This window comes from Psammomys obesus, unplaced genomic scaffold, assembly GCF_907164565.1.
Source record: "Psammomys obesus unplaced genomic scaffold, mPsaObe1.curated_primary_1811, whole genome shotgun sequence".
In the NCBI taxonomy this organism is placed as follows: Eukaryota; Metazoa; Chordata; class Mammalia; order Rodentia; family Muridae; genus Psammomys; species Psammomys obesus.
The window spans coordinates 14,274,087-14,300,509 of record NW_026596101.1 but is presented as its reverse complement, the minus strand read 5'-3'; the positions used below and the strand labels follow the sequence as shown (position 1 = coordinate 14,300,509).

The 26,423-nt window shown below is 45.9% G+C and overlaps 1 protein-coding gene across 1 annotated transcript in view; it reads right to left on the bottom strand.

Annotated features, from left to right (window-relative positions):
• Eif4e3 (eukaryotic translation initiation factor 4E family member 3) overlaps positions 1–26,423 on the bottom strand; it is a 40,928-nt gene that overhangs the window by 5,784 nt on the left and 8,721 nt on the right. The window contains exons 2-6 of the mRNA XM_055628599.1: positions 20,475–20,547; positions 9,802–9,896; positions 8,270–8,330; positions 5,184–5,250; positions 1,153–1,308 (exon numbers count right to left, since the gene is read on the bottom strand). Of these exons, the coding sequence (XP_055484574.1) occupies positions 1,153–1,308; positions 5,184–5,250; positions 8,270–8,330; positions 9,802–9,896; positions 20,475–20,547 (452 nt within the window). The remainder of the gene's footprint in view (positions 1–1,152; positions 1,309–5,183; positions 5,251–8,269; positions 8,331–9,801; positions 9,897–20,474; positions 20,548–26,423) is intronic.

Here is a 26,423-nt window from a genome sequence, read left to right as displayed (position 1 = left end):
GCATTTTCTGTCTCTTCTGTTTTCAACTTTCTATCATGACTTGAGTTAGAGGATCCACGCCTCCTAAGCGCAGGGAGTACAGGGCTCTTCTCCCTGTGTGGATCCTTTGATTGTTGCTGCAGGAGTCCTCCCAGGGAGGCCTGAGTTTCCATCTGTGCTACAACACTAGGGCAATCACAAAGTTTGAATTGTTTAGCCTTTGACAAGGACCAGGACTAATGAGACAATGATGAAGTCTATTTCAGAGAGTCTAAGATGCCCCTGCTCTGTCCCCTGCAAATCTCAAAACCTCTAGAATTAACAGTGTACCCTGGTTTAACTGAAATTTTTTTTTTCTTTAAGTACTAAAATAATAGGGTATATTATGTTCAAGAGCACCTTAGAGTCAATGAAATACAACAGTAAATAAAAATGGGTAGTGACCCCCAGAACAGTTTGGGACATAGAAAATCTATCACAGATATGTGTGTGGGGGCTGCCAATCATTCCCTGACTCACTAGTGAAAGCGTAACCCAGCATTTGATCTACCAAACACTAGTTTCAAATGTGCCTAGATGCTTTCATTATGAAAAAGATGACTGTAAAGAGCACACAAGAGCAATGAACACAAATCACAATGGAAACAATGGGTCCACACAATGCTCACACCGCTGCATTCCTGGTGACTCTGCCACAGTCACCATGATGAGGAAGTGGTAGCATTTCAACAGAAGTGTCAATCATACCTGAGCGCCCCCATAAACAGAGATGGTAGACATGATAAATTCCTGAGTCAGAAGGGATGAGTGGCCATCTGAGGCCCGCCAGCTCACTGAATGACTTTTCTTGTTTGCTGTTACTATTACTTCCCACAGAATATAATTTTCTCTGACGAATTTAAGTTCAGGTTTAACTACTTGAAATAACGAATATGATGTATATTTCCAATTCATGCACTTAGGCAAGGATAAAAATCTCATTTTAATTTCTGAAACTAAACTTGATTTAAAAAAAAAAAAAAAGAAAGAAAGAAAACCAAAGAGCATTGTGTTGAATTGTTTTTCTGCATTAATAGAGTTTTGAGTGGTTCTGCCTTCACCTCATTTGCCATGTGCTTCTTCTATCTCTGGTAGAAGAGTCTTGAAAACAGAGATTGGAAATGAAGCACTTACGTTTATAAAACACTGCTTTAAAAGATATGTGGGGCAGGAGTTCATGGATCTTCTCTATCACGGTAGCTTCGCCCACTAACGAGGCGTCGACATTCCAGACCTGAATGACATCCTCTCGGTCCCGAACGCTCACGCTGACTCCTATGACTTCGTCATCTGAGAGGAGGAGGACAAAAAGGCGAGAGGTGATTAGACAACCACAAGCTGGTCTCATCACATCTAAGTGCCTGTTGCTTTAGCTGTGCTTTACGGATAAGACAGGGACTTGCCCTGAGTGACTGCTTCCTCGGGGGATGGCTGGGGAACATGAACTCAGCACAGATGCTGCATGAGCCGCATCCCATTTAGCCAGGGACTCAATAAACAGAGTGTTCAAGCCAAATGAATCTTCCAGATAAGTAATTTTCCCCCTTTTTAACATGCTACCCAAAGCTTTCTGTCACTTTCTGACTCCGTTTTGATGAGACTTTTTCTAAAATAGGTTGCATAATTCTCTGCCCTCTGTGAGCCAAGTGAACTCAGATGAACTTTTTGCTTGCGGCCTATCCCTCTCTGCTAAGAGCAGTAAGACCTGTGACGCCCTGCTAAGTCTCTGGAGGTTGTGGGGCTGTTAGGACTATCTTCTCGGAACCTCCTGTGTCCAGCGGCTCCCCTGCTCTGCCTGCTTTGCTTGCTCTTTTCCTGGCCTCTGGCTCCGGGTGCTTTCTTCTGGCAATCACCCCTCTGACTATGTTGAACCAGGGCTTAGAGAGCTCATGGCCACCGGTTAGCATTATGGGTAAACTAAGAGGAAATGTCTTCTGAGTGACACTCCACCATCAGTGCCCAGTGATGGTCATCAGGCAGCAACCTACACTGACAAGGTAGGCTTTTTCCAACATGGGGTCGGCATGGGGGCACTTGAGTGTGGCAGCTGGTCGATGAACCTACTGTACCACTATGCTCCTGTGAAGCCACTCTGTTCACACTAACTGGCAGCAAAATGATAGAAGTGGAGGCTTTCGACTCCAAGCTTTGTGTGCTCGTGGCAGAGACACGAAGCAGAGACAGCTCTTTGTACCTACGTACATAAGTAGCACACAAGAGAGAGGCACTACCTCAGTTAAATAATTTTTTTTTAGTTAGCTGATACATGTTCCCTAATTTGCCATCGACTGTAGGTTGACATATCCATGCCATCAGTTTTTCTACCTGCCTCCTGAACATTTGAACATGTTGGCATTTAATATGATTTACCCAGTCTATTCAAAGAAGCCATTTTCTGTGAAACAATTTCCTTTCTCCTCCATTTCACCCTTCCCTCCCCACTGCCTGTTTTTCTTCATGAGTGACTTTGATCAAGGCTATGGTACGCAGCCTGACACCTTGTGAACCTGAACATGGGTGTTCAAAACCAGGCAAAAATCAGACCATGCTGTTAAAAGTTGGATTGACTACCTCCCGTGAAGAAGAAAACCACGAGGGAAGTTTGCAAGGCAAAGGGGCATTAATGTCCTGCTTCTCAGGATGCATTATCATCGGGTGCTAAAGAGGTGCAAGCGCCCCACCCACGGTTGGAACGTGTAGATACATCCAAATCACAGAAGTGAACAATGACTGACTGGGCCCGCATAGATACGAGTGACCCAGGGCCTTAACTGCTAGTGAAGCTCCCATGAGCTCCAGGAACAGTGGGGGTGGGGGTGGGGGGCACACCTTCAACTCCAGTTTCTGATTGATGCCTTTTAACTCTCCAAGTGTACCAACCCATGACACCTGAGAGGCCATTGCCTCTCTTGTGAAAAGGACGTGATTACTTTGTGACTTGCCGCCAGGCTCCGCAGCTGTAATGTGGGGACTTTTCTGCACATGCATCATATTCAAGCCCACGTTAAAAACAAAGCAAGACTGAATCTTCTCTTGGCCAACCTTGGAATCTCTCATCTCACCAAGATGAGATGAGATGATAAATTTCATGTAAAAATAAACTTATTAAATAAAGAAAGAGGTGATCTAGTGTTCTACTCTCAAGAATGGCCAGGACACCATTGACTCAGTTTTGGGAGGAGATGTGAGTGTTCCCCAGTCCTCTGGGATTATCCTTTCATACACTATTGGTAATGGGCGAGGTCACCAACAGATGCCAAATAGTGCAAATGGTCACTATTTCAGTTTGGCACAGCTTTTAGCCGAATGCGGCCCTTTGGCAAACAGCACTGTCAAAAGCCCACAGCTCTTAGGAGAAGGCAGGTCCATGGTGAACTTCACAATGTTCACATCTGTAACACCTGCGCTGTGGCAGAGCCCTGGCAGCAGAAGACGGTGGGGCCAGGAGGAGCCACTGTTTAAGACGCTCTGTAAGTGAGGCTGAGAAAGACTAGCTGGTTGCCTCAAGTGACAGGGATGGTTAATGGAAGTGCTGAAGATTACTAGGAAAGAGCGTCCTCCTGTCTAGCCGGCCACAGAAGAACTGGCCTTCTTTGCTCACTACTGTGGATTTACTATTACTTATGACTATTCTGGGACTTTCTGTGTTTATGGCTACACACAGGGTACACTTTGGGCCAAATAAAGATGATAGCTCTTCTCCACTGGAACAGGAGAAATCTGCACCTGTAAGACCATTTCATCTTAATATATGCTTTGTCTGAGGCGAGTAGAGGTGGTGTGGGAGGCGGTACAGATAGGCCAAATGGCTGAGCACCCCCCCCACCACCCAGTGAGGAAAAGATGAGGTTGGTCATGAGACTACCAAGATGACAAGAGCTCTCAGAGACAGCCTAAGTCTAACTAATCTACACCAGTTCACACACACACACACACACCAATACCAAAATAGGAAATGAAAGCAGATAAAACCCTGAACCAAAATCAGCATAGAAGAAACAAAAACAAACGAACAAAAATCCCCACAAAACTTCACTGTAAATGTATTTTTCAGGGAAGGAGTGACACAAGCAGTGAACCCCTCCCTGGATGGTTCTTCGATAAACTCAAGGTAAACAAAAAGGGTTCACGGAGGGGAGAAGATGTGACTGTGGCAGAGCTCATGGCTTCGAGTCAGCCCTGTGGTTCCCGCCAGGCTCTCAGAGAGCCGCTCAGCATGCCAAAGCCTTCTCCAAAGGCAACTCCTAAAGCCTGAAGCTCCTGTTTCTACCTTAGCTGAGAGGCCAGGGAGACGTCTTTGTCTCCCCATGTCTGCCTCTCTCTGCAGAGCCAGAAGAGCAAGAGGAAGGGGATAAACTGAGAGAGAAGGAAGGGACTCTTCCTAGCCACCCACAGACCCCACTGTCCCCTTTCCGCCCATGAGGCAGCTACAGGAAACCTACTATGAACCTTGCTAGCCCACTGATGAAGACTTTCCTTTTCTTTCTGCCTATTTATATTAGACGAATGGCTATAACTGTCATAGAGGAAATAACGTAGGCAACATATATGCATATATGTACACACATATTTATGTATGTTTTTATAGATGCACTACATAGCCAGCCCTTGCTATTTATGAAGAATAAGCTTTAGATGCCCTCCAAACCACGGATGTTTAAGTCCTTTATATTAAAGGTCCTTTGCACATAATATTTATTTAGGTATTTATTTTGGAGCAGTTTCTTTTTGCACGCCAGGTGGGTGCTGCACCCCAGAGCTATACTGCCAGGCCAAACTTAATTTGAATCATCTCTTTTTTCACTTATAATATTTAATGCAAATGCTGAGCAAGTTGTTGGCATCGCTTCCTGAATAACGAGGAAAAATGTTTGGTTCAGATGCTGTTCATGCTTCCTACTGTTTCTGATCTGTGAAACCATGGCTGCAGGATCTAAAGGTAGGAAGGGCTGGCTGTACCCACATATACACACACACACGTGCTTATAGATGCAACTCTCACACCAAACCCCAAACCACAGGAACACGTCTAAATTATACCACAGCTACAAAAACCAACACCTTGCAGGCAGGGGAAAAGACTACACGTAAAAACAAAGGTGTGTGAGTAACAGACAGGAAGCAAGCATAGCAGGGTAGGGACAACTGAGCTCTGGGCTTCCTACCTGCTGCCGCACAGTCTGTGAATTGCTCCCCAATGGTCGCTAACAACAGTTCTTTCCAAACTGTGGACTGACGTAGGAGAGAATAAAAATAAAAAAACAAGGCGATGTTTAGGCAATTATCATCGGGTGCTAGAGAGGTGCAAGAGCCCCACCCACGGTTGGAACGTGTAGGTACATCCAAACCACAGAAGTGAACATGTGCTGTCACACATCTACAGGGCAGCTTGCCGATGGCTGACTGGGCCCGCACACATACGAGTGACCCAGGGCCTTAACTGCTAGTGAAGCTCCCATGAGCTCCAGGAGCGGGGGGGGGGGGGGGGGCACACCTTCAACTCCAGTTTCTGATTGATGCCTTTTAACTCTCCAAGTGTACCAACCCATGACACCTGAGAGGCCATTGCTCAACTCCTTCTCTTTGTTTTTTTCCTCTCCCTGTTGATACAGTACTTACAATGTTACCCTGTAAGACTTTACTCAAGTCAAGAATGTTAAGAAACACTGTTATTTACTGAATGCCAGAGACTTGCAAAATTCCCTTTGCTGCCGACAGGTTGTTTGTGCTGAGTGATAACTTCATGTAGGACTGAACACACATAATTCCCCTTGAAGTGATGATTAGCCTGCATTCATGTCGCTCTGCCTCCCGCCAGTGAGAAGCACCAGGGCTCCTCCCGTGGAACGTGTAATAACGCCGTCAGGTAAACAGAATCCACTCGCAGGATACTGGCTCAATGGCTCTCCCAGTTTTTTCCCTAGGAAAGGTTTAGGCTCGCTCTTGCCATGGTTCCTAGGTTTTGAGGCCACCCAGAGCCCAATCTGGATCTGAGAGGTGGTTCACTTTACTCTTTGTGACCCGGGCAGGCCTTGAGCTACTCCAGCTTCCATATGGGAGGGGAAAACGACAGAACTGACCCCAGGGCTGTCGCAGGTAGCAGGTATAGCGCTTGTTAATAACTCCTCTGCACAATGACTGGAAAGAGAGGGCTCAAGATTTACGGCTGTGCCATAAGCGGCGGCATTCATCCATATGCCAGGCACTCCGTACACATTAACTCACAGTGCTTATCCTTACATTCTGATGAGCTTGCAGCAGCTGCTTATCTTTCAGCCAAGGCGATGCTGGTTAGCTAGGGAGCTGAAGGTGAATCTGTACTCCTAGAAAGGCTTATGCCTTCTTTCCTAGACCTTCCCTTCGCCTGTCTGTCCAGCTTTGATCTTGAGCTCCACAGGGAATGAAGCTGAGGTGGGAGAGGAGAGCATGATGCTTCTGTTTGGGACACAGGCTCCCAGACTTCCAAAGGAGGGACTGGGACATCAGAGCCCAGGCACCTGTCTAGACAAGAAAGTGTATCTGTGCCTGAATTCAGCCTAAAGAGCTGCAAGGTAGGCCAGGACAACCCAGCCTTGAGCAATTTTCTGTGGGTGAGGGCATCAAGAGGGCTTCTACTAGAGTTGAAAGTCTAGCGTGAGTAAACTAGGCACAGAAATATGCAAGGTCCCAGGGTGTCCCCCCCAAATAAGCCAGCAAATAAGTGACACAACACTCATAGAAGGGGGTAACATCTAAGAAAAACTAAGGGCATCTTGCTTTTTCTTATTTTCTGCTTGCGCTCTCTTAGCGGACAGAGGGTTCAGCTTGCCTGGCTCCCATTTAGCTCCTCGAGAGTTTTTTCATGTTTGCAGTATAACAAGCAGATGCACAGCTCTGACCAGGCAACCTGGTTGTTCACACTTCAAATGCGTGCTCACGGGGAGATGACTCCTGTTCACGTGCGTGGCCTCCCAGAAGCATTTTAATTCTTTGAGCATAACTGCATGAAAGGAATCCAAAAAAAAATTTTTGCCCTTCTGTCCATTTTATTTCTAATGATTTTTACTAATTATGTATTAATTGGGGGTACACGTATGTGTATGTGTGTGTGTGTGTGTGTGTGTGTGTGTAGGGGTATGTGGTAGCTGGATGTTGATCTCTGGGGTCTGTCTCAGTCATTTCTCCATCTTAGTTCTTGAGAGTGAGGATCTTTTATTGAACTAGCGTTCACTGTTTGCCTAGACCAGCTGGCTGGCAAGTCCCAAATTTCCTCCCATTTCTTTCTCCCCAGCACTCGGTAACAGGTATTCACAGCCACGTTCGGCTTTTTCACATAGGTCCTGGGGATGGGGACCAAGTCATTGTGGTCCATCGCAAGTAGTTTATCAAATGAGCCATCTCCCCAGCCCCTGTTTTGTTATTTTACACAGGGTCTCACTGAATAACATATTAGGATTTGAACTCACAACTTCTTCTACCTGCATTTACACCTTCTGGGATCAAAGGGATGTGCTCCCATGCCCAGATCATTTTGTCTACTTTCAAAGCAGTTCTGTGTTTTCCCAGGACTTAATGTATGTTAATCTTTAAGGCTTACGCTCATGTTTCAGTAGTAAGACTACTCCTAGGGAAACTAGACTACTGAGGCTTGGCCAGATCTGATCCATGCATCCCAATGAATGGGGAGCCCCTAAGTGTCCCTATTTTCCATGTCATGGTCCTTCTGGAGGTGCTTCCATCTTTAGCCAGGAGAGCTGAGCCTTTGGTGGGAAGGACCCTGCCCTTCTGTGGAAGATCAGTCTGCATGTGTTAGGCACACCTGATGAGGAAACAGTTATCATGGATCTGGCTTTGCTCTAAAGTTTATAGGCTCTAGACCTGGGATACCACTGCATGATTTCTGCAGAGTCACACTTACACATTTCCTTATTCTCTGTCTCTGTCTCCCCCCCCCCCCCTAACTTTTGATATAAGGTTTCTCTGTCTAGCTTTGGCTGTCCTGAAACTCACTTTGAAGAACTCACTTTTCGGACCAGGCTGACCTTGAACTCAAAGATGGAGCTGCCTCTGCCTTCTCAGTGCTAGGGATAAAGCTGGACCCCACCACACCCACCATTTTCAAGGTGACAGCATTAGGTGATCATCAACAATGTCAGAGAACAAATTTCTCCACCTAGGGCTGCCAGGAGACTTCTGGGCAGGCTCTGTGAGAAGCACAGTATGTCCAACCCCAAGCCCAGGCAGTCCTGGGAAATGATCAGCAGAGACATACCGTGCAGTCCTTGGGAACTTTCATCTTCCACACGCCACCCTTTGCATTACTCTCTTCCTCCCTACATCAAAGAACAACATTTAAAGTTGCACCCCATGATGAAGGAAAATTTATTTCCATTCCGTTTAACAACAGCTGATATGAAAAAACAAAAGTGCACAGATATTTTTCAGTGGACATCCCCTAACCCTATGATTAGTAATAAAGGCAAAAGAATGAAAAAGGAAGGGAATGGAAACGAGAGAGAGGGAGCAACATGGAATTAGCTCCGATGAGGATGTGGAGTGGCGCAGGGATACAAGGTCCTCATTTTCAAGGAGGTGGTACTAAGGGGCTCACTGACTCTTGGGATGGACAATTGATGCAACTGCTTTGAGGGTGTGAAGATCTATACATTACAAAGCATATTCATGACACTGTCTCATTTCATTCACATGTAATCTAGGAGCCACAGATTTAACAAGTGTTCCTGTGATGGACCAGGGTTTAATAAGCCACTTCCTGTCCAGGAAAAGCATCCCAATTTCCCTGTGAGAGGCATTCTGGTAGGGTAGATTCCATATTTTGATTTTTTAAATACAAGCCTGTATCCTAGGTTTGTTTATAAGGCTACTGTTTCTGTCTCATCTTCATGATTGGCCAGGGATGGAGAGCTGATCCACAGTGAGCCAGTGGTGGCAAACCCTAGCTTTTATTGTGCTTGGAGAATGTGGACACTGATGAATTTGAATTGTAAATCACTGCAGGATTGGCTGTACAGGTCTGTCACCCCAGCTGTTTGGGAGGCTGAAGCAGAGGAATGGCAAGTTCAACACTTATCACGATTACAAAGTGAGTTCAAGGCCAGCTTGGGTAACTTTGTCAGACCTTGTCTCAAAAAAAAAAAAAAAAAAAAAAAAAACAACAACAACAACAAAAACGGGGTTGGGGGCAAGGATGTGGATGTAACTCCAAGGTAGGGTACTTATTTAGCACGTGGTCCTAGTCCATAGGTTCAATGCCAGTGTTGAAAAAGACTAGAATGTGAGATCCTATCTTCCCACAGACAGAAAAATCTGACTGAACACTCAGCCAACATTGCATAAGCAAAGGAAACACAAAGTAGAGTGTCAGAGTCCAGATGAAACCTGGAAACCCAGATGTATGGGACATCAGCCCTACCTGTAGACTACTCAGTTGCAGGTTCCAACAAAATGCTACTTTGTTTCTGTTCAATTTAGGTTTCTACCATTGACTGAGAAATGAGCCAAGAAAGAATTTCATTTTACTTGTGAGTAAGTAACTGTGAAAGGTTAAAAGATACAAGGATTTATTGGTGTAAGAGGCTCTAGCCTGGGCAAACCAGCTGTCCAATGCCTTCACCACTACATCAAGCGATTAAGGGAGCTATGGCAGGCTCCCCTGAGACCCTGGGCCTTGATGAGCAGGGCATGCATTCTGCTAAGAGGCATGCCACAGGTGAAAAGAGTCCTCCTGAGGTTCGTGGCTGTTTCCCTCCCACCTTGACCTCCAGAGGAACCATACACACTTACCAAAGCGGTCGTCTCTCTCCTCTCATTAAGTGATAACTGCATCTCAAAGGCAGGCTGGTCACGGGAGGGATGTTATTGTACACACTCCAGAATACCTTTAAAAGAGAAATACTTCGTTTAAGAGACCTGGTATTGATTAACACGCCAGGACATTATAAAATTAATGGGTTAAAGAAAAAAAAAATTGATTCTCATTAATTCCTAGCCCCTTGGAGTGGATTTTTCTCATTAGCAAACCAAACTTTTTACTGCAGAACATTAAAACATTGTTCCTTCTAGATATTAGGCTAGGTTCCTTTTTTTTTTTTTTTTTTAAAGAAAGCTAGTGTTATGAAGGACGTATTCCTAAGCTACATGTACGCATACAACCAGAGAGGTAAAAACGTACAGTGCCAGAACTGTTCATTGTTTTAGATTCATGTGTTATGATTGTTTTGCACCATGTGTGTGCCAGGTACCTTCAGAGGTCAGAAGCAGGTGTCATACCCCCTGGAGCCGAGGTTGAGAATGGTTGTGAGCCTTCATCTGGGTGCTGAGACCCAAACTTGGGTCCTCTTCGGGAGCAACAAGTGCTCTAGGCCCAAGGACTGATATTAACAAAAATTGTTTTTCATTAGGAATTGTGTTAAATATGTGGATTTCAGCTGCTTTTGTCACAGGAGAATGTGAGATTAGAATGTTAAACTATAACTTTAAGATATATGGAGCCTAGTTTGTTTTGGAAGATTTTATTAGAAAGCTTACAGAAAAAGCATGCTCTGTAGTCTACATTTCAATATAATCTTATCTAAAGACCCCCATCATGGGGTCAGAGAGATGGCTCAGTGGTTCAGAACACTTTCTTGCAGAGGACCTGGGTTCTATTCCCAGCACTCCCATCACGTGAGTTCCAGCCTCCTGTGACTGGGGTTCTGATGCTCTCTTCTGACCGCTGTGGGCATGTGGACACATGTGCACATCCAGATGGGCAGGAGCACAAATAAACACATAAATAAAAAAATAAAAATGAGAGATCCCCATGAGCTCTAATTTCATCATAAGTGGAGACTGATTACAAAGAAGTTAACCCTGGAAAACTCAGCTTCTTGAAACTGTAGGTCATGACCTCGTATGGGTTGCAAAGAAGCTGGTAGCAGGACAAGGTTTCTAACAGGCAGCAACATAAATACGTGATGACTCTGGAATGTTTCTTGGAGCATTTGTCCATGCTGCTCATGTAGCTTCACTAAAGTCATGTTTCTGAACACACAGCATGTGTACACTGCGCTTTCTGTCACAGAATGTAACACCAGTGAGCATGCCTGGGACACCTCCTCTCAGACCAGAGAAGACTGCATGCTATCCCTGCAGGATTTTCACTGTGCACATGAAATCTTCTGTTTCGATGGAAGCATAATGTTGGAGTACAAAGACTTTTAACATTTTATCCTACTGTAATTCCTCAGCATGTACGATCATTAGCATATCTTTGGACTGTAGTGCGTTAGAATGCTTGGCTCGAGGGCTAGAGCGATAGCTCAGGAGTTAAAAGCACTTGTTGCTTTTACAAAGGGCCCAGGCTCAATTCCCAGCACCCACGTGGCAGCTCACAATCTTCCATAACTCCAGTCCCAGGGGACTTGATACCCTCCCTTGACCTCTGCGGGCACCAGGCAGAGTGGTATACATGAAGACAGAACCTGTATACACAGGAATACAAAAAACTTCAGGATGTTTAATTTTTAAAAGTTGATGTGGTGTGGTGTGGTGGTACACGCCTGTAATCCCAGCACTCAGGGAGGCAGAGGCAGGTGGATCTCTGGGAATTCGAGGCCAGCCTGGTCTAGAAATTGAGTCTAGGACAGTCAAGGCTACACAGAGAAAACAAAAATAAAAAACAAAAAACAAACAAAAATAAAAAAAAAAAACCTGATGTTTGAATTGCTTTCTTGCACTTCACTGAAAAAAAAAATCATTAAATGAATTTTGGCTTGGGATTGGGTCCAAATTCCCATGGACTTTTGAAATGGCTGCGAAAACACTTTTGCAGTGCATGTTGATGCACAGTGGCATTCTCAGAACTATGAAATCAAATGTCTATCGATCCTGAAACATATGGAATGCACGCTATGCCCTGTGGTATCAAATATTCAGCTAAGATGCATTCTTTTAAATAAAAATTAAGCATACTCATTTCATTAGTGTGCACATTTGCTTTTGTTTTTAGTAAATGATGAAAGTATATGTATCAGTTAATTATTTAAAAATAAATACTCTTATGGTCCATTATCAGTAATGTTTTAAATGTGCATACCTACTTTATGTTCCTATATACCCAGATCCATGTAAAGTTCCTCAGATGAAAAGGTTCAGGAGAGGAGACAGTTCCAGAAGCCCTGTTCTAGCACACACACATTCTCAAGGGAAAAGGTCTTGCTAACAGATGTTTGACAGGTCTGAGCTTAGCAGAGCCTTCACTATGATCACTAAACTACATTTCTTTGTGATGGACTCTGCCAGGAAGAGGTCTGTGGTGCTTTGCCTCGGGGCTGAGGGTGAAGGTGAGAGGAAGCACCTTAGATTCTGACTCTCTCTCTTGCTCTCCCTAGAAGGATCAGAGAACAGCTGAGCACAATACAGTATAAATGGATTTCTGGTCTGTGTCTTTGCCAAGGCATTCCTTCTGGCCTTCACATACACACACACACATACGCACACCCGGACACCTGAATTAACTGCAGATATAGTAACAATGGACTGAAAGAAAGGCAAAGGCCACATAGAATGTACGTGTGGTAGACTTCTCAGTGGGGAATCCACTTCAGCACTTCAGAAGCCTTCTACTTAAACGGTGCTTATTTAGGCAATCACAGAATCAGCGCGGTGTGATAGTAGACCCTCTAACCGACTTGTGTCCCTGTGGCGAGCTGATGCTCTATGCGTCCGTGAAAACAGTCAGGTCTCACCCTCTCTCTGGGCTGTTGCTGCGAGCAGGCAGGGCTGGAACGTCATTACCAAAGCCCTACTGACCTATTTTCCCTGAGGATACCACTACATGTTTTGTGCATATCTTTCTCCGGTCTTGGAAGTCACAAACCAGTCATGTGTAGAGTCACAGAAGGAGGGACACCTGTAGACAGTGTCTCCCAACTGGCCAGGTACCCACATCTCCACTTAGTTTGCACATAACTCCAGCCCAAGACTCTTGCCATGACATGGCAACAATCTCTGCTGCATCCATGGACCAAATGGCACAAAATAAAAAAGCTCTTCAGAGAAAGCCAGGGGGATGCTGCTGACAGCAAACTTTCCACCCTGAAGGTCAACCCTTCCAAAGCACCTCCCCTGACATCCCTGCTAGGCTTCTCCAGTCCCTGACCTTTTGCATAGCATTTGAAGTACTTAGAGAAGGACACACAGCACACATTTCTTTTATCTCAGAATGAGAAAAGGCCAAAGGACCCCGAGCCTGTTTATTTTGGGGAGTCTGGCAGGAAGAAGATAGACCAGCCTGATGCAATGGTGGACTGAACTTGGAAACTGTTTTGTCGTTGTGTGTGCTTGTGCTTGAACACACAATGGGAGCAAAAGTTCCAAGTACGCCAGCGGGAAGGGAGCCACTCAGAAAGCATGCTGCACTGCACAGCTGTTTCCAAGTTGCTGCACCTCCCTCCTCTGTCATCTACTGGTGGAGAAGGAGCTGGAGGGATGTGCCCACTCCCGGAACTTTGTTCTTCCCTGCGGGAGGCAAAGGATGGACACAGTGCAAGCTTCATGAGTCACAGTGACTGTCTCCAAAACACCTAAATGTTACTACAGGTTCAGCTTTGCAAGTAGACTTCCAGAGGCACCAAGCTTACAATTAATCCTCTTTGGCCTGCAACAGGGCATTGCAGTATGGCTCTCTGACCCCTCAAAGCCTTACTACTACCTGAGGGCTAGCAGAGCTATCAACGCTGGCACTGTTCAGCCAGTCAACATCTGTGGATGCCAGTCGTAGGCAGGACACTGTGACGGAACTAAGTTTACGTGGAAGGACAGCTGTGATCACATGGGCCACTCACTGGTTGATAAGTTTTTAGCATCACTGTTGCTCTTTTCCTTAAGGATCTAAGGCAAGGCAGCGCAATGAGGACTAACACCTGGATTTAAGGCACTGGTTCTCTATGGGCGGTGGTGACACACACCTTTAATCCCAGCACTCAGCAGGCAGAGTAAGCGGGATCTCTGTGAGTTCGAAGCTAGTCTGTTCTACAGAGTTCCAAGACAGCCAGGGCTATATAGAGAAAACCTGTCTCAAAAACAAACAAACAAACAAATAAACAAACAAACAAAAGTACTGGTTCTCAGAAAAGGTCATGCAGTCATCGACACCCCCACCCTGACCCCAAATGCACAGTGGGAGTACCACACTGATGCTTCCTTGGGTGGTTCCTTGACAGTGTACTGACAGCAACTGGGAGGCAAGACATGGTCAGGCATCAAATGTGGCATGGCACTGGCTGCAGTCAACAGCTGTCCTGCCTGACAGTGTTCTGCCACAGCTAACCATTCATTAGGCGAAGTTCACAACTTCCCTCTTCAGTTTCCACCCGAAATGTTCTGAGAAGTGGGGAAGGAAATTCTTGAAAAAGTCTTAGAAAGGTGCTACGCGTCGATGGAAAAAGAATGAAGTGTTTGTTTTATAAAACAAAAGAAAAATAAAGCAAGGGAACCTGAAAAGAAGGAAGTGGGGAAGGAAGGGACGGTGGTTTGGTGCCTATTATTGATTGCCAATTTGACTACATTTGGAACAAACTAAAATCCAGAAAAGAGGGACACACCTGTGAGAGTTTTTTTTCCCCCTTGATATGAAGTGGGGTATCCACTTCTAGTCCAGACCACGAAGGTAGGAAGACACATATCTTTTTTTGTGATTGTTTGTTCTGAGACAGGGTAGGCTTGGCTGACCTTGAACTCACAGAGATCTTCCTGTCTCTGTCTCCCAAGCCCTGGATCTAAGGTGTGCACCACCACCACAACCCTGAAGATAGACATCTTTGATCCTGATCCCGAGGCTGGAATGACACCTTTAACCAGAACCACACCTTCTGCTGGAAGTCTACAGAAGGACACAGAGAGGAAGGAAGGTTTTTCTCTTTGCCTGCTTGCCCTTGCCTTGCTAGCACATGCATTCTTCACTGGCATTGGAATCTACTTCTCTGGGATTCCAGTATACACTGAAGACCAGTCAAGACAACCACCAGCTTTGTGGACTGAGCAAGTACTGGATCCCTGAACTTTCCATTCACAGCAGACCATTTTCAGATTAGCTGGACTGTAGCCTGTCAGTCATTCCAATTTATGACTATAACTTCTGCTACCCTAGAGAACCCTGACTAGTACGCCAGGGGATGAGGAAATAAAAAGAAAAGGAAAGGGGGGGAAATAGAGAGGAAGAGATGGAGGAGGGAGGTAGGAAAAGAGAGGAGGAAAGGTCAGGAGGGGAGGGAACAAGAAAGAGAGGAGAGAAAGAGGGAGAAGAGGGGAGGGAAGAAAGGAAGAAAGGAGGGAGGTAGAGAAGAAAGGAAGTTGGAAAAGAGGAAGAAAAGAAAAGGGGGAGGAAAGAGGAGAACACGTCAGGTTTTCTTCAGCGTTGCAGCATGGATAGAGGAGAGTGCTTCCGAGACAGTGAAGAGTCAGAGCTTCCTACCTCTGAGTCCAAGGCACTCACAGAGAGAATCAGAGCTAAGAACACAGTAAGCAGCCTCTTTGGCTGGATGTTTTTTTTAAGTCACAGCAGAACCCAGGCTGAAAGCAGAGAGCTGCTGGCTTGCAAATAATCACACAGAATGCTTGCTGATTTAGTCTGAGTTGAGCAGTTACAGCCCAGTGCGGAGAGGCAAAGTCTGGGGAAACCTTGAGCAAAGCAGTGTACACCTATTTCCTGGATGCAGCCCATAAGGCTGGGGTTCACACGGAAGATATAAGGCAGAGGAAGATGGCACCCCAGCGGGAGGAGGCAATATTCCCTTAAAAATAATTTTTAAATTTAATTTTATTAAATGTGTTTTGCTTATATGTATGCTTGTGTACCAGGTGAGTGCATAGACCACAGAAGCCAGAAGAGGGCATCAGATCCCCTTGGAACTGGGGTTACTAAGCTGCCACATAGGTGCTAGGAATCGAACCTAGGTCCTCGGGAAGCGCAGCCAGTGATCTTAACCACTGAGCCATCTCTCCAGCTCAGGGGCATAGTTTTGCTTCAAGGGCTTCCCCGCAGCCTCAATGCTCCTGCTCTGGGAAGGTAAAGTGAAGGCCGACACCGTTCTGCACCCCATCCCCTCCCCCACCATGCTGGAGGTGAGGACTCAACCTCATGATTGACAGAAAGCATATGGACAGTGGGACCTGAAGTCTGGATGTGCATGTACCCAGCAGAGGCCATCATGATCTGAGGCCACGGAAGGGCCGAAGGTGGCAGGAAGCTGACACATGGCAGGTGTGCTTCTACAGTTCATGGGTAAAACAGAAAAAGGCAGACAGGTGCCCTTGAGAGATTTAACATTGGAAGACTCCAAGTTTTACATTAGAAGTGACTAAATTATTTGTAGTTTGTAAATAAAATCTCATTTACTTCCCATCCTTACTCCTGCAACATACACAGGGCCATGAACAATCTCACTTAATTCTTAGTTCTCTATAACTGGGTTTGACTACAAATGTTGGTTTCATGATACAAATAATATGTCAATTAAACGACAATTGAAGAATCCCCTTATATATGACATTAGGTTTCTGTATAGGCAGAATTGCCTTCAAGTCTTTGCCCTGCTTTTCCTGTTAGTTCTTCTCTCTTCTGTCAAGGGGGCTCCACATCCTTCTGTAACAGGATGCCAGCCACCATTGGTGACTCTGTTATGACCAGGGCATGACTCCACTTCCCTGTCATCCCTATCAACCCTGGCTTATGAAACCTCTGAAAGGGGACAGTCCTGTTCCTCAGGCTTTGAAAAGCAATCTGCTGCGCTGACTTACTTTAACAGCCCAGCACATCAGGGAGCCTGACTCCCAGATCAGGGACATGCACCTCTATTTAAAAATATTAAAATTCATTATCGCATGTGTGTGTGTGTGTATGTGTGTGTGTGTATGCACATATGGAGGTCAGAGGACAGCTTGCGGAAGTTGGTTCTCTCCTTCCCTCACGTGGACTCTAGGGTTTGAACTCAGGCAGTCAGGCTTGGTGGCAAGGGCCTTTACCTACTGAGCCATTCCTGGGCCCACCCCCTCCTACTATTGCACTTAAACAAGTTGTCCATGTTTCTTTCAGCTGCAGTGAGTTTTACATATTGTTCATGAAGATGTTCCTGCTTGAAGAGTGAGGCAGAGACTCTACTCACAGAAGAAACACTGTTATCTCAGTTGTGAGTTGTCTATGGGAGGTCCTGGGTAGGACACAGGAGAGGTGAGACCAGAGGGGCAATGTATGAAGGTGACAGCCCAAACTACTGAGGTTCGTGATGGAGATTCTGAAAAGGGGTGCTTTCGGAGGTGGAACTAAAAGTCAATGGGAGGGCAATGCTGGAAAAAAAAAAGTACTACAAGCCAGCCCTCCCCTGCAAATCATACTGGATTGGTAGCTCTTGGTGTTCCCAGCAGAGGTCATGGGCTGCTCTGGATACCTCTCCTACTCCGTTCCTCACACAGGGGAAGTAAATGGATTTCTGGCCTTAGAGAGTCTCCATGATCATCTGTTTACACTGCCAATTTTGTGTCACATGCCACCCAGCCTCAGTTTCCCTAGCTTATAAAAGAGGATAGTAATTTTCTACTCCTCACCAGGCATGAAACTTGAATTTGCAGTAAGTACTCAGGGTAATAAAAGAGAATGTATCTGATGTTAAGCCACTGCTCAGAGCACGTGGTTCTTAAACTTCATCAAAACATATATGGGGGTGGGCACGAGTACCGCTGGGTAAGTGTTTAAATAAACGCTACGGTAGCAGAAAGAATTAGCATCAACATACAACCAGCGAATAAAGATAGCAGAAGCAGGGCCTATCCTCATGAGCTCAAATGCTCTTTCCCCTGCTAGTTCTTAAGCACTAAGGACCATTCCTGAGATGCTGAAGATGATCACAGCCGAGTTACCAGAAATTATGGACAAGTCAAATCTGTTTTTAATAAATAAAAGGTTTTAGTGGTGCCACCTGGGGAGTATCCACTTGTCATGAGTAATTGTGAAGCTGTGCTGCATCATATTCCTGCGTGAAATATGACTTAGGGGTGTTTGCAATGATGGGCACAAGGAGACGGGCGATGAAAGGCAAGGCATGCTGCCGGCATTGGCCACGGCCTGTGCATTTTTACTTTAGTGTACCTCACCTCAGCATGATAAAACCTGTCACGATGATTCTTGCCTTGAAGATGAGCAAAGAAGACATACAGAGGCTTTAAAGAGAAAGAAAAATGTGGACATGCTAGCAAGTGCCAGCTATGGCACTCAAACAGTGGGACCCCCAGCCCCATGCCCTAGGCACCAAAGAGGCAGATTCCAGTAACCTAGTAACCCTGGCAACTTGCTGTAAGAGCTTATAAACACAGGCCCCACAGAGAGCTGCATCCAGGTCTCACTTATCCTTCATCAGCCTCATGGGACAGCATCTGTTCTCACATTCATTGTGCAAATAAGGGACTTGAGGTGTTTCACAACCTCCTTATCATTGTTGTCCCCTCTCGCCATCTTGAAGGTGTCCTTTCTAAATCAGCCCTGAAAAAATTTCAAATCACGGGGGAAACCTATGTTCATCTATAGGCTGTGTATCCGTCAGTGCTTCGTACACACAAAGATTTAAGATCTGGTCCTGAGTGAACTGAATTTTTGACCCGCTGGGAATGTGCAGCCACCACTGGCTACCGATTTCTGAGACAAGTTTCGTGGAGGTCCAGGAAATCTGTGCATGCAGTCATTTCTCTTCCGTTCATTCCGTCCTTCATACCAACTGGGTGAAAAGAGGTCAGACGGAGCAGAGGACAGTTCTGCATGCTTCCCCGTGGCTCAAGCTCAGTCTCAAGAGGAAGGCCATACACGGGCAGAACAGGAAGAGCGGTTGCAATGGGAGGAGGAGATGGGCAGGGTGTGTAAAGACATGCTGGTGAAGGACACACGCATTCTAGTTTTTAAAAGTCCAAACGTAGAAACTGCATCCTACTAATTGCATCTCATTACAATAAAGACAAGTCTCTGCTGTGTGTCAGCCTGAGGCCCTTAAATTGGTTCCTAAAGATCCTAACAGATACACTGTAGATGCAAACCCTGTTACAAGTACGGTTAGCATGCTAGGGTGGGGAGTTCACCTTCTAGCCTCTGTCCTGGGATCCCACACCCCATGCTGACCCTCTCTCCTGTCAGTCACAACAGAGCAGAGGAAGGAGGAATCCTTCAAAAATCCCAACAGGGTTACAGAGCTTCCTTAGGCAGGTGGGCCTGTGCTCTGAGGTTTATAAAAATGGCTTCTGGGAAGAGTGTCAAAAGCCTACACATTCACCAAAAAGAAGCTAAGGGGAAGCTCTCCCAACTCTGAGGATTCTGGCTCTCTGGGCAGCAGCTCCTGGGCTGCTCCATGATACTGCCCTCAGCCCTGAATGGTAACCCTAGAGCAACGCTGTTTGCTTTTCACATGTTTATGTCACTTTCCCAAGAAGATAAGAAATGGAACTATGTTCACAGGGGCTACTTATAACTTGTAGAAAACCCATGAAACCCATGACATGTAGCCAGCATGGCTTTGATACAGCCCCAAAGCCTTGTATCTGCAGCTAGAAAGGACACCCAGGGAAAGGCAGTTGATGGAGTTTGCTTGGAAAGAAATGGGAAACTCGATTAACAAAGTAAATCAATTTTTTTTGGAATCTGTTTGTCTTGGGGGAAATGGCTCAGCCAATAAAGTACTCGCCGGCACTGGCATGCAAAAGGCAGGTGCAGTGCTGTCACCTCTACTCTCACTAATGCTGAGCTGAGCGCAGAAGCAAGTGGATCCTTGCCTGCTGGCCCAGCCTCTACTAGGCAGGTTCTAGGCCAGGGGGAGACCCTGTGCTTGAGGAATGACACTCAAGGTTAGACCCTGACCCTCACATGCATGCAGACACACACGCACACACGCACCCCACACTTGAAGGGAGAAAGGGAGAGGAAGGAAGGAAGGAAGAGACACACAAAGAGACAGACACAGAGAAGCTAAATAGAACTAAGGACCTGTAGGGGGTCTCTTGCGTATCAAGTATCTTGCCGAATGCAGTGGAAATATGGTTGTACTCGGTCTCCATGGTGACCCATGGAGACAGATGGCACTGGTACACCAGTTACACAGAGACTCAGAGGAACAGAGAGACAGAGCATGGCTGACACACGGACATTTGCAAGGAATATGGACGCATGTCTTTAAAACCGTCACTCTTAGCTGCGTACTCCCCTCGCCTCCCCTGCAGATCAACGAAAGATGTTGGTGATGAAGTTTTACCTAGGGCTGGAGAAAGCCAGCCTCTGGGTTAGAGGGATGAACAGTTGCTATGAAGGTGGGCCTAAAAGACGACTCCAGGGCAGAGCCCTGAGCAAGGGCCGCCCAGGCAGAAGAAAATGTGAAGTTGGGTGACTGTCTATTGTATATCCCTCACTGGCCGAGAATGTCCCTTTCCTCCCTTTCCGCTCTTACCTGTACTGTTTGCACTGTGTAGATTTTCTTCAGATTCGAGGCGCACTCAGCTGCTGTGGCACCAGGGAGTGATCTAGCAGCAGGAAAATAACAAGCAAACAAATCCAGTCAGTGACCGTAAGGTAGTCCACAATGTACCTATGCTGGTTCTGATAGCACACAGGTCCAAAGCATCAGAATGGGATATTTGGAGATGATGGCTAGAATTTAAATCCTTTAAATCCTTTGGTGTGAGGGCGTCTGTTTGCTTCTCCTAATAGTCAGAAACTTTAAATATCACATGGTAAAAAACAAAAAAAAACAAAACAAAACAAACAAACAAAAATCATGAGAATAGCTTAGTAACAAGCAGGCATTGTTTCGGACTTCAGATAAGAAACCGCCTGCTGGGCCGATGGCAATAAGAATGCAGTGTTCTCCTCTGGGTGATCAGCTCAAGATCAGGTACCTTTTGGTAAATACAGCGCCCCTGAGAAACAGGGGACCACTCAGCTATTCTAGCGACTGCTATTAACAGTTAGGCTTGGTTTCCCCTCTAAATTTTTTTTTTTTTTTTTTGCCTTAAAAGAGTACTTTCAGTAGTTTCTTCTGAGCTCATGCAAATAGCTTTTGTGAATTTTACACCAATCTCTAGTTTCTATATGTTCCACTAGATGGCAACACACTACAGGTTTATTCTCTGGGAGGAAAAAAAAAAAAAAAAAAAAGACAAGATCGCACTTGGCTTTCCAAGTCCAGTTGGGACTGGGCTGCGTCAGTCTGTAGGGATTCACACACTCTGTTACCACTCTGCTTCTCTGACTTCCTGCTGACCTAGCAGTCCATGCTCAAAGGCCCTGGGATCCTTGTCAGTAGCAGCTTTAATAACACTTCACCCGGCAAACACGGCTCAGAAGCCTTTTGTGTGGCTGCGGGAGAAGGGAAACATCCTGTGCACGGCTGACACACTACGATCTAGAATCTACACTAAGAATATTCTTCAGCAGCCGCTGACCCTAGTGACCCTAAGAGTCCCAGGGGTCATCAACATGGGACACTTCCTGGAGGCTGTTATCCACGGTACCCTAGAGCTGTAGAGAAAACCCACACCAGCTTTGAAGCAGAGGTGATGAGAGGGCAAAGGCCCTGGAGACAGGGCTCCACTGCCCACATTATGGACCAATAAAAGCATCAGAGCTGGGGACATGGCTCAGTGGGGGAAGTGCTTGCTGTGTAAATGTTAAGGACCAGAGTTCAGATCCTCAGTGTCCATGCGAAAGCCAGGGGCAGTGACAGACAGCAGCAACCCTAGTTCTGAAGGAGAGGAGACATGTGGATGCCAAGGGTTTGCTGACCAGCCATCTTGCTAAACTGGCAAACCCCACGTTCCGTGAGAGAAACACCCTGTCTCAAAATACAAGGTAGAGAGCCACAGAGGAAGAGACGCAACATCAGCCTCTCACCTTCACACATGCACATGAAGGCTTGCACGACGGCCTACACATACACACATCACACACACACAAATCAAAATGTCAAAATGCATTTTTGAACATAGTTTCCTTGTCTAGGGGTCGATAAGGAGGCAAGTATGTACTCATTTAGGCGCAAAGGTATCCTGTCACCCACTAGGAAGGTAAATTCTAATAAATAATGAGTCTATAACTTTTTCCTTGCAAGTTTTATGGCCCTTAATGCTTAAAAAGCAAAATGACAGCCACAAACATGGCTACCCTTTTGTGATACTACCTAACCTGACCTGAGTCAACAGTGGCGATGAACATAGAGGTACCAAACGCTGGTGAGAACAGCAGTTGCCTGGACCTCAAAGAAACCCATCAGGCAGCATGGATGATCTGGACTGTGGTTACTAGAGCATCTACTCGGACAAAGATAAATATGCTTACATGAAGCAGGTTATTATATTTGTAGATTATAAAGTCTTTAAAAAAAAAAAACTCAAGAGTACTTCACCTCTTTTTAACTTGTGTGGTATGGACTGTTGAAAAGGCTGTTGCTTTTATGTGAAAAATCAACCGGCACTTAATCCAACTAATTTTTCTTTCTTTGTGCCCTCTAGCTGACTGCTCTGCCAAGTACGCACAGAAAATGTATCCCTGGATCCTACAAGGTCTTTAGATGGGCTCCTCCCCTCACTGCACTCAGGAGGGAGGGCAGGCGAGAGCCTGAGGAAGGGGGAATGGTTTCTGCAGTTTTTTTTAATCTGCAGAAGAAGATAATATATTTGATTTTTTCGCCGATTTTTAAAGGCCCTCTTCAATTTAGGATGGCTTAGAGTGAGTATTATGTGAGTGTTCACTTCAGACAGCATCATGCCAAATTACGCAAATCCAAAATTCGGGCAATAGTTACCATTTAACTTTTCAAAAATCCCCGGTGAGCACTTGGTCTCCGAGGCTCTTTTTAAGGCCCCTGTTTCTAGTCTGCTCTCCTCCTGATACTCCAGGGCAGGAGACAATTGTACAAGCCTTTTGTGGTCTCTGCTTCACTGTCTGAGTGTCTGAAGATGCTGAGTTTCCAGAGCTTGGGAGAAGCACTTGGAAGGAAGTCACTAAGATGCACTCACCAGTGGAAGATGGGGAAGCCAGGCGGAGGAGCCAGGCTCCTGAAGCTCTGGATGACCCGGTCCTGCAGGGGCCCCTGTAGCCTGCAGTGTGCTTGCACGCTGGGGCTCAGAGAGGCATGGCGGCTTTCCAAAGGACACAAGCACTCAACAAAACCAGATGATGGGCTCGTGACAGTTCTCCTTATCCCACACTGCAGAGCTGCCCAGCCACGACAGCATGATCACAAAACCCGTGTCTCATGTACGTACGCTAAGCATGCGCTCAACCACGGAGCTTCACCCAGTTCCACGCTTTCGTTTCTGTGTGTGCACTTGTGTGTTCATGTGCACACAGGGTTATCTCCACAATCACTCTCTACCAACTGACTGGTACCTGGGATCCTCCTGGGTCCTTCTGTTTGACCCTGGGATTACAGGCATGCTCACCACACATAGCGCTCAAGTCCTCCTGCTTGCACAGTGAGCACCATCTCTACCACCCACACTTGTACATCTAAAAGTACAAAACAAAACCTAACTTTTTCTGTGTGTGCACGTGCGTGCGTGCGTGCGTGTGTGTGTGTGTGTGTGTGTGTGTGTGTGTGCACTCATCCATATGTGCATATGTAGAGGTCAGTATCTTCCTCTGTAACTCTCCACTTACACTTACTTGTTTTTCTCTGAACCTGGAGTCTGCTGTTATACTTTAACTGCGCAGCAAACCTCCAGGGTTCTCCGGTCTCAGTCTCCCAGTGCCGGGGCAAGGGTGGTTACAAGTGCACTATATCGGTTTTTTACACTGGTGTTGAGGATCCACACTCAAACCCCCATTCTTGCCTGGCAAGCACTTTAGCTACTGAGCTATCTCAGTCCCATTTGCTGCCGTTTCTTTATGGTGGAATCTAGGGGTGTTCTCAACAAGGCCACCACTTCCTTGTAATCTCATTGTTAACTCAAGAGTGTGTCTGTGGGAATTAGAAGATGTGGTTTAAAATAGTCTTTCCAATGAAGCAGGGTAGGGGAGGTCTTCACAGCACCAATCAGGAACATGCGGGGCCACAGTCATCCTTTGATAGGCTAACAGTTACATACCAATGTGTCAGGACTAGGAAAGGAATGTCAGGCTCCATAGAAGCTCAGTGTGGTAGTTAGAATTTAAAAAACAAAACAACAACAAACAAACAAAACATTTGAAGAAATGTACCTAAATAAAACCTTTCTTGCCCACGTTACATTTGGTCCTGGCTTTTGATCTCAGGAACTCTAAGGTAGACAGAGAGCTTCCCAGTTTCTTCATGAAGGAAGTTGTGATTCTGATTTCAGAGGTCTCATCTAGCTGCTGGGCAGTTTTATAAACATCTGTCTCTCGGACTAATACAGTAATGTCAGGACTCTGTTGGCTGGGCTGGTCAGTGCAGGTCTGGTGTTCTATGCACCGAACTTGTCAACAATACTAAAACACACCACTGTGTCTCAACCTCACCCCTGAGCCTCAGGCTTCCTTAACAAGCAAGACTGGGACACCGTCACAGTGCCCATTTTAGAAAGGCAAATAAGCCAAGATTTTCAAGTGGCCTGCCTTGTCAACAGGCCAGTGTGCACTGGATTTGCTGATTCAAATGATCTCATCTGCTATCATCTACTGTGACTTTTTTTCCTCCCTTCACTACTGAGGACTAAACTCAGAGCCTCACACATACTAGGCAACTAGGCTACACCTCAGCATTTTTAAAAAAAACACTGTTTTAAGACAGGGTCTCACTGAGTTTTCCAGGCTAACCTTGAACTTGAAATCTTTCTGCCTCAGCCTCCTGAGTAGTTGGGGCTACAGATTTGCAGCTGTTTCTTGAAAAGGCAATACACACTAAGTAAGGCTGCTGCCATATAAGCAACAGAAGGGAAAAGATGTGGAACAGATTTCAAGCAAGAGACATTCTTACCAAAACCTCATATGCAACATATACCTTTATTATATCTTCTTACCTTACCAATAGCAGAGATCACATTCTCCATACAGAATACTAGCCAGAGCCCTCTGCCTGCAGACCAGGGTACTCATCTGGAAGGGCAGTGACCCACATGAGCAAAGGCAATATTGGGAGGCATTTTGTGCTGCTCTAAGTAAGTAAGTGAACCTCCATAATGCACAAGACACAATGCCTCGCGATACAGCAGCTTTGGGTTCAAAATCCACCGTGCAGAAAACCCTGAGGTAATTGGCCCTGAAGCGCCTCGGAGTATTCAACATTTAATCACACTAGGAACATTCACTGCTACCTCTTTTGGAGCTGAGAACACAGTGATGGTCATTCCAGACAAACCCCTTTTCCTGTTGGAATGTATGTTCTACACAAGACACCTCTGCTTTCTAAATACCAACCCTAGGCTCCTGGAGGCAAAGAAACAAAACTTGGACCTGTATTGTTTTCCCAGAAGAGAAGATATGACAAAGGAGTACATGTGCCAACTGTGGCCATTCCCAGAGGAGCACAGATGTGGGCCGCCATGCAACCTAGGATCAGGCCTGTATTATTCCAGTTCTCTGGAATCTATACAGCCCTCCCTGCAGTGTAGTGCTGGAGCTGAGAACCCAGCAATGGAGAGATAAATGCCCCTGGTGGTTGAGAGTCTAGATTTTGAGTTGTTCTTTCCAAGTCTACCTTGTACTTAACAACTGGAATGTAACCACTGACTCCTTTTATTGAACATATATTAGCTCCGATTCTCAAAGCGATTCTGCCAGACTGATACAATAGCCTACACTTACAATCAGGAAACAGAGACTCTGCATGCTTGTTTTTGAAGTAGCAGATACGGATTCTTCTTCATCAGCTGCCTCTGATGCCATGGCTTTCCTGACTTTCTCCCAAGACTATATTACCTCTCAATGAAAACTGACGCATCACTGTCAGCATGGTGGCCCACAAAACAAGGGTTATGGCAAAGTTCTCCTTCCTCTCTCTCATACCGTCTGCTCTCCTAGGCTTCCATTCCTCATCATTTGCTACACTGTGTGAGAGACACAGAGACACAGAGCCGGGAAAGCCCTGATGCCTGGCAATACAGCTTTGGAGGAGGAACATTTTAGACCATTGCTGAGGAGTGGACCTAGGAGGAAGACAACATACCCAATAAAGACCACTGAGGAGCAGGAAATCTATGGAGACTAGTGACTGTTCGTAATCAACAGCTCCCAGGCCAAGCCCAGTTCTGTCAGCAGCCTCAGCCTCTGCTTTTCCCCTCTAGCGACAGCCCCTGCCTACTGTTTTGCCGCCTGGACATATGAGCTAGTGCTAGGTTGAAGTCTCTCTTACACAGTGCATCTAAAGGCACCTGGTCAGCGGTAGTTACTGATGCCATCCTCTGCAGGCAGACAGACAGAACAAGACACTGATGATGAAAAA